We start from the raw sequence: 16,712 nt of genomic DNA, 5'->3' as shown, positions 1-16,712 counted from the left end.
GACCACGACTTGATCCCCCTGCCACACCCACGTCACTACTGGGTGAAGGAGAAGTCAAACAACACTAAGTGGCAACAACAACCATCTGATAATTCAAGTCTGATTTATCCTTGAGACTACAACCTCAAGACATCAGCACTCGATCCTACAACCAAGGACAACTCTCCACCTACTAAGGAAGACAAGGTGATCAGAGTCACGAGCATCAAACCCACCAATGACAACTATAACAGCTGGATAGCTCCCTCACCTCTTCCTGCAAAGACTGAGTTGCCATGGGATCCGCAGCAAGCAACTGCTAAGTTCACAACCTTTGACGCCTATCTCCATCACAAGTCTGGTCAAGCCGATGCCGTGCTAGACTTCAGTGCTCAGAGTGAGAGCCCCTCTCTCAACAGCCTACTTCTTACTGATGGTGCTAGCATTCTCCCCACGCAACGCAGGCTCAGCACACTGCCGGATGTCCAACAAGACAGGTTCACTTCCCAAGCATCACCCTGTGATGAACTTGCTATCGAACGAGGAGCCTCGCCTGTTGAAAACAGCATCCATGGTCTTCTTGGGTTCAGGACACCCATTGCAGTTCAAGTCAGGGTACCGCCGAGACAGCTTGCTACTCAGGGCATTAAGGTACCTTCACACTGAACAACTTAACAACGATAGCGATCCGTGACGTTGCAGCGTCCTGGATAGCGATATCGTTGTGTTTGACACGCAGCAGCAATCAGGATCCTGCTGTGATATCGTTGGTCGGAGCTAGAAGGCCCGCACCTTATTTCGTCGCTGGATCACCCGCTGACATCGCTGGATCGGTGTGTGTGACACCGATCCAGCGATGTCTTCACTGGTAACCAGGGAAAACATCGGGTTACTAAGCGCAGGGCCGCGCTTAGTAACCCAATATTTACCCTGGTTACCATTGTAAATGTAAAAAAAAAAAAACACTACATACTCACCTTCTGATGTCTGTCGAGTCCCCCGGCGTCCGCTTCCCTGCACTGTGTCAGCGCCGGCCGGCCGTAAAGCACAGCACAGCGGTGACGTCACCGCTCTGCTTTAGGGCCGGCGCTTACACAGTGCAGGGAAGCGGACGCCGGGGGACACGACAGGCACCGGAATGTAAGTATGTAGTGTTTGGGTTTTTTTACATTTACACTGGTAACCAGGGTAAACATCGGGTTACTAAGCGCGGCCCTGCGCTTAGTAACCCGATGTTTACCCTGGTTACCCAGGGACTTCGGCATAGTTGGTCGCTGGAGAGCTGTCTGTGTGACAGCTCTCCAGCAACCACACAACGACGAAACAGCAACGCTGCAGCGATCGGCATCGTTGTCTATATCACTGCAGCATAGAAAGGGGTTAAATGGCGTGCACTCGGCCTAGTAAGACGAGGTGCTGGTGCAATGGACCTAGAGGCCCTGAATAAGCACTTAATTAAATTCACCGCACTCTCTTAGAATATGTAAAGAAAATTATAACAATTTATTCAACCTGACGGGAGCATAACAGAATATTGCAGCATATGCGATAAACAACAACGTTTCGGCTCAGCCTGAGCCTTTATCACGTTATCGCTGTGGAAAAAGTACATGAACAAAATAAAGTAAATAACATGAAACAAATGGTAGGATATATAAAAAACAGGAACAAAAACATCAAAATCCTAAATAAGAGATGAGGGAGTAGCAGAACACTGAATACGTCCACCGATCGAGACATCGGAGGGTGTCCAAGAAGGTGAGGAATCAAGGAGTGGAAATTTCAGTAGGGTAGAAAGAATCTCATGTATCCTGTAAGTAGGGACGGTAGAGTGAGTAAAATCATGCAGAATATAATACATATAGAGTCATAGTATTGCGTTGGTACAACATGGCATTCCAGAGTATAACATGCTAGACCAAGATGGTAGCACACTGAGGAGAATATACCCAGGTATACAGTAGGCAACATGTATGGACAATGCGCCGCATAAGTATAACATAGTATAAAATGAAACATAGCAGTCAGAGAACATGGCACAGAGCGTTTACCTTATTCCAATAGAAGATAGTGTGTGAGCAGGGATAAGTCCCAGTGGTACAGCAGATTCTATAGAGAATAGTGAATAAGGGTTAGCCAGTGAAAATCATAGCAGTGCCCATTATGCTGTATGTTTACCTTTTAGTAATAGACTGGTATGCTAAACAAATATGTATATAGCCAGAGGTTCCCCTTGTAGAGGATATGGACCTATTGGGAAGTAAATAGTACATGTTCATGTTGGTGCCCATAGTGGGAAATAAGGGTGGAAGCCTGCTGTACTGGCGTTTACCTTTGGAATCAGGATGGAGAGCGGCGCTCCCGCGCTGTGCTCAGCATGTGTCAGGTAGTCTGTTAGGGCTGTGTGTGCTGGTTAAATATCGCCGTACCGGAAGTGGACGGCGCAAACCGGAAGTGACGTAGTGTCACTACTTAGAGCCTCAGTGCGCATGTCTGGAGCTTTGTTGTGGAAACCTTGTAACTAGGCGCTTGTAAGTGGCTAAGATGGAGGCAGAGACCTGGGAGTAGGGCAGAGTGCGCATGTCAGGAGCTAGTTAAAGCAACCTTGCAGCTAAGCGCTATTGATAACTAAAATTAGAGCGCTATGTAAGGTATATAATGCCCTGGGGACCGGGTAGAGCCCGCAAATGGTCGGTGTAGGCACTGATAATGTTATGTTATAACCTCGCAGCTATATGTAACCTTGTGGCTAAGCGCTATTGGTAATTAAGGATAGAGCGCTATGTAAGGTATATAATGACCTGGGAACCGGGTAGAAGCCCAGATGGTCAGTGTAGGCACTGGTAATGTTATAACCTCAAATATATTTACAGGATATCAGGGGGAATAAACTACTAAAGATAAATTACAAAAATAAAAATAAATAAAGAGGTAAAAAGTAAAGGGTAATAAAGCCATACCAGGGGGCAGAACAAATCAGGGGACTGAGGGAAACTCACCCACTTAAGAATATTGAGAATATTGAGTCCTATAGGGTAATATTTTAACGAGTCTGTAAAAAGAGAATAAACTTGTTAAATAGTTATATCTGGGTTCTAATCTTGCCAAATCTGTAAAGAGAGAATGTAATTATCAAGTAGTAAACGAGAGCTCATATTAACCAATCTATTTCCCTGTTTAACCCTTTAGGGGCCAGAGTATCCAGCTTATAGATCCAGAAGGTTTCACGTGCTCTCAGTAATCTAACATGGTCACCCCCTCTCCTGGGGCGGGGGACTTTTTCGATAACCTGAAACTTAAGCTGTGCCACAGTGTGTTTGAATTTGGTGAAATGGTCCGGTAAGGGCAACCAGTTCTTGCCACATCTGATGGTAGATTTATGGCTGGAGATTCTGTCCTTTATATGTTGGGTAGTCTCCCCTATGTAGAGGAGGCCACATGGGCATTTGATTAGGTAAACGACAAAATTTGAGTCACAGGTATGAAAGCCGTGTATTGGATAGGTTTTGCCAGATCTAGGATGAGTTATGGTGCTGGACTTAATGACATTTGAACACGATGCACAATTGAGGCATGGAAAGGTGCCATTCCGTTGAGTGCTCAATAATCTCTGTGTATTAATGGGTCGCTTAGTGCCAACGTCCGCTCTCACAAGTTGGTCCTTGATATTGGGTGGTCTCTTATTACACATCAAGGCTGGTTCCTTGAAGGACTGTATATTCGGGTATGCTTTAGCCAGAAGTGGCCAATGTCTCCTAATGATCGAGTGAACTTTAGGGACCAACGGGTGGAACCTATGTACGAATGGGACCCTCTCTGCTGTATTTCTCGGGGGCCGAGGAGATAGAGGTGACAGAATACGTGCTTTCTCGTCGGTGAGAAGTTTGGAGGGATAGCATCGTGCTTGAAATTTAGATGACATGGTGTCTAATCTGTCGTTGAGTTTGATAGGATCAGAGACAATGCGAGCTACTCTGTTGAGTTGAGATCGTGGCAAGCTGTTTTTTAGTGAACGTGGGTGGCAGCTAGTGTAAAGTAAGAGGCTATTGCAGTCGGTAGGTTTACAGTACATGTCTGTGGAGAGATCTCCATTGGTGGCTTTAATGACAGTAGTGTCTAAAAAGGGTACTGAGTCAGTGTTGCAATAGATGGTAAACTGGAGCTCTGGGAGAATGGAATTCAGGTAGGAGTGAAAGGTTGTTAATGTATCAGGGGGGCCTGTCCAGATAAGGAAAATGTCATCAATGTAGCGGTGATAACATAGTGCGTGTTGTAAATAGAGCTCGTTGTTAAAGACATGAGTTGTCTCAAAATGGTTCATGAATGCATTTGCATAAGCTGGCGCTACATTTGAACCCATCGCGGTCCCGCACTTCTGGATGTAGAAGGTGTCCTCAAATAAGAAGTAGTTCTCATAGAGCACTAGGGTAAGTAGGTCTAGGCAGAATTGAATGGCATCCTCTGGTATTGTGGATTGGTGTAACAGTAGTCTAGTGGCCTCAATGCCTTTTGTATGCTGAATAGCCGTATAGAGGCTATTAACATCTAGCGTAACCAGGGTACTGTGGGGTGGTACCGTGCCCAGTTGTTTGATAATGTCCAAAAAGTGACCGGTGTCAAGGAGAAAAGATTGGGTAGTTTTGACCATGGGTGTCAAGATCCTCTCTAAGAAGATAGATAATGGGGACAGGACAGAGTCAGTGGAAGCCACAATTGGGCGACCAGGTGGATTTCGTAGGGATTTGTGGATTTTGGGTAACACGTAAAAAACAGGTGTTATCGGGTGGGGGTTAACCAAAAAAGTTGCCGTTTTCTGATCTATAGTGTGTTTGACTAGATATGTGTCAATCACATTTTGGATTTTGCGACTGATGGCTACTACTGGATCCCTAGGTATGATATCGTAGGTGTTGGTGTCTGCCAATTGGCGATAGATTTCGCCAATGTACTGTGTACGATTCATTACTACAATCGCACCCCCCTTGTCTGCCGGTTTCACTATAATTGAGTTGTTAGTGTGAAGAGAGGACAGAGCTTGTTTCTCGGTGGTAGAGAGGTTAGAGTGCAGAGGAAAAAGACCAAGGCGTTGCTGGTGAATAAGAGAATCAATTTCTTTATCTACCAAGGAGATAAATGTTTCAGCCGCGTGATAGGTCCTCGGTGGGCAAAAATTACTCCGGTTACGAAGTCCAAGGGTGGTGATTGATAATGCTGGTGGTATGCCATCGCCCCTTGTAGGAATCGGGGTATGCAGATTGTCCGTAATTGAGCCAAAATGAGTTTTTAGTCTAATCGTCCGGTAGAAATATTCCAAATCCTTTTTCAATTGCAAAGCGTCCCAATTAGGTGTGGGGCAGAATGAGAGCCCCTTCTGGAGGACTGCGAGTTCTGTAGGGGAAAGAAGATGATCTGATATGTTGATTACTAAATTGGTAGTCTCACCTGAGATCTTGTTGTCATTCTTTCGCCTTGCTCTCCTTGTGGGTCTCCTTCGTGGCGTCCTCCCCTCCGTCCCTTGGATAAAAAATGTCGCCTGTTGTAGTTGGAGTTGGTTGAGGAATCGCTGCCGGAGCTGTAATATCCATCTCTGCGTGGGTAGCGTGGTTGGCGCCTGGTTGAGGTAGAGGAGTCGGTCCATTTGTAGACCCTGTTGTTGGCGTAATCGTCGGTGTCGCGTTGGAATTTGGCTCTCTTACGTTCCTGTAGGACCTTCTGATGCTCTGCCAAGGTTTTCTCTGTCTTTGTTTTCAAAGTAGACCACTCCGTTGAGGACAGAGTTGATGAAAGTTGTGTCTCTATATTCTGAATATTCTGTTTGGTTTCTATTATTGCTTTCTGGAGGAACTCAATTGTTAGTATTATGATGTCTAAGGAGCATTTGTTAAGAATCCTCTTATATTTCTCACAGTATTCCGGAATGTCCGAGAATAAAGTGGGGTGCAGGTTGCACCTAAGGCCCCTGGGTATTTTGTTCTGCTTATAGTATTCAGCTAGGGTTGTGCAATGAAGGTCGTAGGAAATAAGCCTACGCCTTTCTTTTTCAAAGTCCCTGGTCCTCAGTTCATGGACTGGGGTCCTGAGAAATTCGCTAGATCCTGTCACGTGGGACAGTATATCTGAGCTTGTGGCCACATCAAATGCAAACGTATCGGTAGACATGGAATTATTGCACAGATTATGATAGGAGTGGTCGGTGCAGCAGCCAATGTAGTAGTATAGAAAGGGGTTAAATGGCGTGCACTCGGCCTAGTAAGACGAGGTGCTGGTGCAATGGACCTAGAGGCCCTGAATAAGCACTTAATTAAATTCACCGCACTCTCTTAGAATATGTAAAGAAAATTATAACAATTTATTCAACCTGACGGGAGCATAACAGAATATTGCAGCATATGCGATAAACAACAACGTTTCGGCTCAGCCTGAGCCTTTATCACGTTATCGCTACATTGATGACATTTTCCTTATCTGGACAGGCCCCCCTGATACATTAACAACCTTTCACTCCTACCTGAATTCCATTCTCCCAGAGCTCCAGTTTACCATCTATTGCAACACTGACTCAGTACCCTTTTTAGACACTACTGTCATTAAAGCCACCAATGGAGATCTCTCCACAGACATGTACTGTAAACCTACCGACTGCAATAGCCTCTTACTTTACACTAGCTGCCACCCACGTTCACTAAAAAACAGCTTGCCACGATCTCAACTCAACAGAGTAGCTCGCATTGTCTCTGATCCTATCAAACTCAACGACAGATTAGACACCATGTCATCTAAATTTCAAGCACGATGCTATCCCTCCAAACTTCTCACCGACGAGAAAGCACGTATTCTGTCACCTCTATCTCCTCGGCCCCCGAGAAATACAGCAGAGAGGGTCCCATTCGTACATAGGTTCCACCCGTTGGTCCCTAAAGTTCACTCGATCATTAGGAGACATTGGCCACTTCTGGCTAAAGCATACTCGAATATACAGTCCTTCAAGGAACCAGCCTTGATGTGTAATAAGAGACCACCCAATATCAAGGACCAACTTGTGAGAGCGGACGTTGGCACTAAGCGACCCATTAATACACAGAGATTATTGAGCACTCAACGGAATGGCACCTTTCCATGCCTCAATTGTGCATCGTGTTCAAATGTCATTAAGTCCAGCACCATAACTCATCCTAGATCTGGCAAAACCTATCCAATACACGGCTTTCATACCTGTGACTCAAATTTTGTCGTTTACCTAATCAAATGCCCATGTGGCCTCCTCTACATAGGGGAGACTACCCAACATATAAAGGACAGAATCTCCAGCCATAAATCTACCATCAGATGTGGCAAGAACTGGTTGCCCTTACCGGACCATTTCACCAAATTCAAACACACTGTGGCACAGCTTAAGTTTCAGGTTATCGAAAAAGTCCCCCGCCCCAGGAGAGGGGGTGACCATGTTAGATTACTGAGAGCACGTGAAACCTTCTGGATCTATAAGCTGGATACTCTGGCCCCTAAAGGGTTAAACAGGGAAATAGATTGGTTAATATGAGCTCTCGTTTACTACTTGATAATTACATTCTCTCTTTACAGATTTGGCAAGATTAGAACCCAGATATAACTATTTAACAAGTTTATTCTCTTTTTACAGACTCGTTAAAATATTACCCTATAGGACTCAATATTCTCAATATTCTTAAGTGGGTGAGTTTCCCTCAGTCCCCTGATTTGTTCTGCCCCCTGGTATGGCTTTATTACCCTTTACTTTTTACCTCTTTATTTATTTTTATTTTTGTAATTTATCTTTAGTAGTTTATTCCCCCTGATATCCTGTAAATATATTTGAGGTTATAACATTACCAGTGCCTACACTGACCATCTGGGCTTCTACCCGGTTCCCAGGTCATTATATACCTTACATAGCGCTCTATCCTTAATTACCAATAGCGCTTAGCCACAAGGTTACATATAGCTGCGAGGTTATAACATAACATTATCAGTGCCTACACCGACCATTTGCGGGCTCTACCCGGTCCCCAGGGCATTATATACCTTACATAGCGCTCTAATTTTAGTTATCAATAGCGCTTAGCTGCAAGGTTGCTTTAACTAGCTCCTGACATGCGCACTCTGCCCTACTCCCAGGTCTCTGCCTCCATCTTAGCCACTTACAAGCGCCTAGTTACAAGGTTTCCACAACAAAGCTCCAGACATGCGCACTGAGGCTCTAAGTAGTGACACTACGTCACTTCCGGTTTGCGCCGTCCACTTCCGGTACGGCGATATTTAACCAGCACACACAGCCCTAACAGACTACCTGACACATGCTGAGCACAGCGCGGGAGCGCCGCTCTCCATCCTGATTCCAAAGGTAAACGCCAGTACAGCAGGCTTCCACCCTTATTTCCCACTATGGGCACCAACATGAACATGTACTATTTACTTCCCAATAGGTCCATATCCTCTACAAGGGGAACCTCTGGCTATATACATATTTGTTTAGCATACCAGTCTATTACTAAAAGGTAAACATACAGCATAATGGGCACTGCTATGATTTTCACTGGCTAACCCTTATTCACTATTCTCTATAGAATCTGCTGTACCACTGGGACTTATCCCTGCTCACACACTATCTTCTATTGGAATAAGGTAAACGCTCTGTGCCATGTTCTCTGACTGCTATGTTTCATTTTATACTATGTTATACTTATGCGGCGCATTGTCCATACATGTTGCCTACTGTATACCTGGGTATATTCTCCTCAGTGTGCTACCATCTTGGTCTAGCATGTTATACTCTGGAATGCCATGTTGTACCAACGCAATACTATGACTCTATATGTATTATATTCTGCATGATTTTACTCACTCTACCGTCCCTACTTACAGGATACATGAGATTCTTTCTACCCTACTGAAATTTCCACTCCTTGATTCCTCACCTTCTTGGACACCCTCCGATGTCTCGATCGGTGGACGTATTCAGTGTTCTGCTACTCCCTCATCTCTTATTTAGGATTTTGATGTTTTTGTTCCTGTTTTTTATATATCCTACCATTTGTTTCATGTTATTTACTTTATTTTGTTCATGTACTTTTTCCACAGCGATAACGTGATAAAGGCTCAGGCTGAGCCGAAACGTTGTTGTTTATCGCATATGCTGCAATATTCTGTTATGCTCCCGTCAGGTTGAATAAATTGTTATAATTTTCTTTACATATTCTAAGAGAGTGCGGTGAATTTAATTAAGTGCTTATATCACTGCAGCGTCGCTTAATGTGACGGTACCTTTAGCAGAAACACTATGTTATCATCTCAGAGACAACAAAGGTGGGAGACAGGGAAGAAGTCTCTAGAGGCCTTACAGCAACTCCAAGTCCTGCACCGTAGTTCTTTAAAGACTCAACCTTCATCAAGAGACAAGTCTACGTTTCCTACAACGCATCTACGAAGACTACAGCCGCAGGAGCCACTCTGAGTGTTTCAGAAACCGGCAAAAAGGTATGTCGCAGCTTCAACTTGGACAAGGTCAAGTTTACTTCAAAAACCTGCATACCCTACACCAAGGCTGGGACTCTGTACTGCCGTGCTAACAGTAAAAACTAAAAGAGCCACACCTGAGCAGTGGCATCTCGTCTCCAATGACCTGCAATTAGTTAACTGGAGAGTAGGTCTCAGGACAACAATCAACTTTGACTACAGCACGCAGCCATCGCTCATAGATTGGCTGCACAATAATCCTTGCTCTATGGTTACCAGTTACTAACTTGAGCCAAGAAAACCAGAGTCTAGGAAGGATCTCGGGCCAACCTGCATTACAAGTTGTTTGTCCAAGGTGCCATTACGGAAGCTCAGATCTCATCACCCTGGACATCCTTCAAGCTGGTCAGCCATTGTGCCTGCTGACATTCATTTCAGGTTCATCATCTGCTGGCTCCTTCGAGCAGGAGTCACATGAACTTACCTTTATCGCTGGACTCTGCCACAGCGGGGAGCATACCTCTGCATACTACTGCCGTACTAGGACTCAGAACTATCAGCATCCAACTGAACTTTGAACTTCCCCTTGTGGACTAGAACTTCTACTTTTGGGTTGGTGGAAGAGTTGGCATGCTGCGGCTTCACCAATCTGAAAAATGGGTTTTTCTATTGGACTCATTTTTCAATTTTTTCATTCAAGGACTATGTTTTACTGCAAGTAAGGACTTGATTACTGCATTATTGTTGCATCGTTTTTTCTTCTCTCCTCATTGCAGGTTTGGTGACGTCAAGGGACAGAGTTGACTCCTTACGTTGCACAAGGACTTATGAAATCTGACAATTTCAGATGGAGAGTGTTGTGTCCCACAAATGGGAACAACCTGTAATGTATATTTCTCTGTGTTGAGTTTTTTCCTCCAATCAGCAAAATTCCCTTTTGTTTGGTAGGCAGAAATAGACTGTGCAAAGATTGTCCCTATGTCCCTCCCGTAGTTGGGCTCTGTATTAGGCTGCTCCTCCCTTCTTCCTCAGTTTAGTCTACAGCAGCCACTGCTCAAGACGCATGTGCACTGCCCTGTGCAGATTACTCCTTTTTACCTACTGTTGCTTTGTAACTAATACAAGATTTTGGAAGAAACAGCATCATTTCTCCTAGTCTTTCTACAGTTGCAGTGTCAGTTGAGTTAAACTGTCTGTGGACGCCTGGTGGTGTAAGTACGAGTTACACAATTATCTAAAAAGTTGATAATTAGAATGCTTGGAATTTGCAGCCATTATGAAGAGGCAGAACAGTCTGAATACTTATGACCATGTGATATTTCAGTTTTTCTTTTTTAATAAATTTGCAAAAATTACTACATTTCTGTTTTTTTAGTCATGATGGGGTGCATAGTGTATATTAATGGGAAAAAATGAACAATTTTGAATTTACCAAATGGCTGCAATGAAACAAAGACTGAAAAATTTAAAGGGGTCTGAAAACTTTCCGTGCCCACTCTATATGTTTATAGATGTGTATTTGTTTATATCTTAATTTTCAATGGGGAGAAACGGGGGTAGTTAGATCTTTTACTTATTTATTTATTTTTTTTAACTTTTAACCGATTTTGCTAGATGAAGATGCGATTGTTCGATTACTTGTGCAAACAAACAGGCAATCCTCACATGTATTCAAGCTGTCTAGCAGCTGCAAATCATGCAGCTGCGTCGACACAAACTATATCTCCGAGCACGCTGAAATACTCGGAGACCACCTGAACATGCTTGGAGAAACTCGAGTAACGAGCATACTCGCTCATCACTACGACTATACTTGCAGGAGATAAGAAACCTGTGGGCCAACCAAAAGTTTGGAGACAGTGAGTATCGCTTGGTATGGGAGCAGTGGCCCCCGGGAGAGGATCTTGTGGACTGGGGGCAATGTATTTTGGCCATCTACCTGGATTTGCTGTAAAACCATGGACGTAAGGAATAAAAAATAGTTGCATCGTTAACCTGCCCAGATGATTATTACAACCCACAACCTCAGATCTTCACAGTGACAAAGGAGGGATAGATGGAACTGATATCTTTACCAACCTTGGTAGACCCTGAGGGAGAGGGGGAGAAGGGGTACATTGGAGGCACTACTGAGATAATTTAAGAAAAGTGGATGTTTTATGCTGTCAAGTAGACAAACGTGACTGACTAAGCCAAGAATGCATCCCAATTAGGACCTCTGTGTCAAAAGAACTGGGGTGAATATAGAGAGTTGTGCCCAGTGGCCTGAAACTGAGGTGATGGGCAAAGCTGAGATGATGTTCATCGCTTGTGAATCAACTTGTAAAGGCTCAGCATGATGGGATGTACAGATGATTAAAATAGTTGTTTGCTCATATAATATTGATTCATTGGATCGGTCATCCATATGAGAATGGTAGGGTCCAACACCAAACAACTCCATAATCAACTGTTATTTGCTCTGATATCTGCAGGTTTGAAACACATAGAACAAAGCTGTAAAATATAGTTGCATTTAATCATTTGTGAGGCAACATCTAGAATATGAGATCCAGTTTTGGGCTTCACATATTAAAATGAATAGTCAGAAGTTCGAGTCATATCAAAGGCAGGCAACTAAATTATTGCAAGGGAAGGAGGCCTCCCATATGATGCAAGGTTGGATAAGTTGGAATTGTTTAGCTTAGAAAAAAAGACACGTCTAAAGGAGGTTTCATATATAAATACTGTACATGCGTGGTCAATACAAAGGACTGGCACATGACTTAATCCTTCTAAGGACCATACAGAGGACCAGGGGGCACTTATGCATAGAGGAAAGGCAATAGGAAAGGGTTCTTTACAGTTAGAGCAGTAAGACTATGGAATGCCAACCACAAGAGGTAGTAATGGCAGACACTATAACAGCTTTTTGTACGTGAAGAGGAGAGAAGAATAAATACAAGAGAGTGGAAAGTAGTTGAAGCTAAGATTGTAACTTTCATTACTGATGCTTAAGGGTGAAATCTAATACTGTGGGATGGGAAGCTCAGGGGAGGAAACCTGCATCAAATTAATTTTCCAGAGATTGGAAAAGCTGAATCTGCGAAGGGAGTTGGCAAAATTCTGCTTTGACTCCCACAAAGAGACAGCTTTTTATGAAGTACAACCAAAAAAAGTCACTCCGCATACAGTTCCTGATAGTTTAATGAGAATGACTCCACAACAGATTCTAGATGTCTATCATTTTTGAAGGTTGGTACTGTGAAATCTTTAGGGATAGCCCACACAGATACCACCAGGCTTCACTATAGGCAGGATGTTCGTTTTAGCATTTGCTTCATAAATTCTCCTTCAGTAATACTTTTATCCATAAGTCTGAAAACTTCACGTTTTGTTTCTGTCATGCACCCTGCACGGTACTTACAGACTGGTCCGTGCGGGTGTCCTGAGCTGGGGTGAAAGTATACCGGGTACGCAATCAGGGATCTAGGAGGAGTGATGTAGTTGAGGTAAAGATAATTATTTCAGAAGAACAGGACCTTAGACATGTGACTGCCAGGGGAGTGTCTGGGGGCAGAGCCAAACCCTAGAGTCCCAGGGAGCTATACACTGCTGGGTGAAGCAGGAGAAATGTCAGACAGGCGAAAGTCAAAACCAGAGGACAGCACAAATAGCAAAAGGGGCAGACAGGAACGTGGTCAGGGAAAATGCCGAGGTCAGAACCGGAGAGATAATGAGGTACCAGAGGGGTCAGGCAAAGTGGGTAGTCTAAGGGCAAAGCAGGAGTCAAAAAAACAAGCAAACAAATAAACAGCACCAAGACAGCAGACAAACTCACAACGAGGGGTCACGCTAGGTCATAACCAAATGAGCAACAAGATAACAGACACAAGGCACAGGCACACAAAGGGTCAACCACTTCAGCGAGGGCAGGAATATAATTGACACCAGACCTAGGAAGATTGGCAACTAAGTAGCTGCCCTCTGACAGAGAGAGGCAGATACAATTAACCCCATCTGACCAGGATGGGATAGAGACAAAACTCTGTCCTGGATCATGACAGTACCCACCTCTCAACGGGGGGCCATCGGACCCCCCGGGTTTCTCAGGATACCTGGCATGAAAGGCCTGGACCAACCGATCTGCATGAAGCGATCGGGCAGGAATCCATGACCGGTCCTCCGGACCATAGCCCTTTCAATGTACCAAGTACTGGAGAGCACGACGAACCATCTTAGAGTCAACAATTTGTTCCACCTCGTACTCAGACTGACCATCTACCAAAACCGGTGGCAGGGAAGACAACGATTCCTCCCCACAGGACCCCACTGGTTTCAAAAGGGCCCTTTAGAAAACGGGGATCCGTAGAGACGATGGGAGACACAACTGAAAGGCCACCAGGTTAACTGCTCCTGTAATTTCATAAGGACCAATAAATTTAGGTCCAAGTTTTGCAGCGGGGAACGTGAGCCTTATGTTCTTAGTAGACAACCATACCTTATCCCCAACCTGGAACACCGTCCCCACGGACCGTTTTTTGTCTGCAAAGAACTTGTATTTAGTCTAAGCCTTTGTAATGTTCCTTTGGACCTCCCGCCATAACTCCCCCAACCGTTGGATTGTCCCATCTGCCCCAGGACACCCAGAGTCCAAACGGGAGAACTCCACAAAATGTGGATGAAACCCATAGTTGCAAAAAAAAGGGGATGTGCCCGTAGACTGGTTAATGCGGTTGTTAAACGCAAACTCGGCCAAAGGTAACGCAGTATACCAATCATCCTGTCGGGCCAAGGACAGTCAACTCAGTATTTGCTCCAGAGACTGATTGAGAGTGAGGAGGATTGTTTCTTGTGAAACGTCTGTTGATGGTAGATTGGAGGAAATGTGTCGTAAATTTTTATCAAGGGGCTATCCTAGGGTTGACCTTGAGAAATATAAGCAGCAGGCTTTGGTTACCAGACGTGAAGACCTTTTGGTTCCGAAGGATAAGGTTGAGACAAACAAAAGGATTCCATTTGTGAGCACATACAATAACATGAGTTCGAGGGTCTCGGGTATTATACGGAAACACTGGTCCCTGCTGAACAAGGGTCACTCTAATGTTGTTGAGTTTCAAACACCTCCACTATTTTCATATAGGAGGAATATAAACTTGAAAGATGAACTAGTTTTTTCTGATATTGGTAGCTCAAAGAGAGATCTACAAACGACACTGAGCCAACCTAGTCTTGGCAATTTTCCGTGTCTGGGCTGTGCTTGCTGCAGTAACATGCTCAAGGGGGCAGTTATGTTGTGTATGTTGGGCAGACATCTTGACCTGCCCTTGTGGTCTCTTCTACGTGGGGGAGACCACAATGGAGGTCAGAGCGAGAATTAGCAAGCACAAAAGCACGATCAGGACCAAATTATTGGATTTACCTGTACCAAGACACTTTCATGATAAGGGACATTCGGTCAACCAACTAAGGTATATGGTGATTGATGATGTACCAGTGATGCGACGTGGTGGTGATCGCATTACCCTTTTGAAAAGGAAAGAATTAAGATGGATTTTTGAGCTAGATACCCTACACCCTAGGGGGATGAATTTGGAGTACCAGCAAAGCTGTTGTCTCTAGTGGTCTTTTTATATTTCTTGCAGTATTCTTCTGGTATATATTTTTTATATATTTTTTCATATATTTTTCACATTTATATAAGTTTCCTTTTTTTATGTTGTGTTTATATGGTGTACTTATGCCAATAATGGTTAGACCAGCTTCTTTGGTTTGTTGTAATGCATATGATTGATAATTCCCCCGATATTCAGTAACTAAATATGGAATATGTATTTGTGGGTTCCTGTTCGGTTATTTTATGATCATTCTCTTTCCCAGGGGAGCTGTTGTACTTTTTGGTGTAGCCATGTATGGTGCACTTTTTTAGTTCACTGTACTTGGTTTATTCTGAAGAGGTCAATTAGCATATATAGAGAGATTCATGTAGATTTGGGATATTTTGTTTTATATGATGCAGATGCTCTGAATCACTGTTACCACATTCTGGTTGGTTATATCTGGGGTATTTGTGCTGATATGCTGCGCTACAGTTTAGATATAATGCCTAGGTGATTCGTGCTGTACAATATGCAGGTGCCTTATTCCTAATTCTCTCATGAGTCTCAGTTTTGAATTCAATAGACTTTTATACTGCTGGATTGCCATATACTTTGGAGGAGCTATAGTGGATCTACAATCGCCAGCGCATGGAAGCCTTGTGGGACACGTATATTGATGTCCCTGTATATTTGATCAAGCGAGCGCTGTTTGAAGATGGTGAGTCTGCGCAGTGTCGTTATACATGTGGATCCTTCTGGACGCTGTCTATGCTATGCGCAGGGGAGATCGAGTTGGACTTGCGCAGTAACTTACTTTACTCCTGCGATCACGTGACGGACAACCGAGAATCTGATTGGACGACGGTCACTATGGCAACATTCTGGGGGTTGATCTATATCCTGGATACTGTGTGTGTCATGCGCAGTGGAGATCTATTGCAGGAATGAACTGGACTTGCGCAGCAATCTCCTCCACCTCCGTGTTCACATGATTTACGATCGACTTTGTATTGGACTGCGGCCATTATGACATCATTCGGAGGGTGGGCTTGTATCCTAGTTACGTGGTATGCTGTAGATCTATTGGAGGACTGTGGTTTGTTTAGTCTCCGGATTATAAGCAGACGAAAAAGACAAACCAATACCCAACCTCTTACAGAACGCCCTCCAAAATCTGGACACAAACTGTATACCCCTATCAGACAGCACATTCAAGGGTACCCCATGCAACCGCACCACATACTCCACAAAAAATCCGGACAACGTCTCCGCAGTAGGTAAAGCCGCCAAGGGTACAAATGTGCCTGCTTACTAAACCTGTCCACCACTACCCAAATGATGGTATTACCCTTGGAAGGAGGAAGATTGGTGATAAAATCCATGGACAAATGGGTCCATGGTCTATCAGGAATTGGTAGTGGCACCAATTCCCCGGCTGGCTGGTTATGGGGGATTTTCGCACTGGCTCATACCTCACAAGCAGACACAAATTCCCCAACATCAGAGGCTAGGGAGGACCACCAGAATATCCTAGTGATGGCCCTCCGGGTGGCCAAGATCCCTGGATGTCCACCCAGAACTGAGTCGTGGAACTCCCGAAGGACCCTGAGACGAAATTGTACTGGTACAAAAAGTTTATCCACTGGCTTAGCCAGAGGGGCAAGAGATTGAGCTTCCCGAATC

General features: G+C 44.3%; 2 protein-coding genes across 2 annotated transcripts in view; both read right to left on the bottom strand.

Moving 5' to 3' along the window:
* LOC143768074 (uncharacterized) overlaps nucleotides 1-16,712 on the bottom strand; it is an 804,664-nt gene that overhangs the window by 23,188 nt on the left and 764,764 nt on the right. The gene's annotated exons all lie outside the window — the stretch shown is intronic.
* Nucleotides 1,485-6,138, bottom strand: LOC143767108 (uncharacterized). The gene is made up of 4 exons (XM_077255129.1): nucleotides 5,448-6,138; nucleotides 2,979-5,367; nucleotides 2,031-2,088; nucleotides 1,485-1,790 (listed from the first exon to the last, which is right to left on the bottom strand). The coding sequence occupies exons 1-2, from the start codon at nucleotides 6,136-6,138 to the stop codon at nucleotides 3,131-3,133; spliced, it is 2,928 nt and encodes a 975-aa protein (XP_077111244.1). The 3' UTR covers nucleotides 1,485-1,790; nucleotides 2,031-2,088; nucleotides 2,979-3,130.

This window comes from Ranitomeya variabilis, chromosome 4, assembly GCF_051348905.1.
Source record: "Ranitomeya variabilis isolate aRanVar5 chromosome 4, aRanVar5.hap1, whole genome shotgun sequence".
Classification (NCBI taxonomy): Eukaryota; Metazoa; Chordata; class Amphibia; order Anura; family Dendrobatidae; genus Ranitomeya; species Ranitomeya variabilis.
This window is presented reverse-complemented; position numbering and strand designations above follow the sequence as displayed.

What these genes read in the sequence shown, in the direction of transcription:
- LOC143767108 (XM_077255129.1), bottom strand. Translation starts at nt 6,138, where the DNA reads ATGTCTACCGATACGTTTGCATTTGATGTGGCCACAAGCTCAGATATA. An exon ending in AGACCCACAAGGAGAGCAAG is followed by an intron (nt 5,368 to 5,447) that starts GCGAAAGAATGA and finishes TTTCCCCTACAG; the next exon opens with AACTCGCAGTCCTCCAGAAG.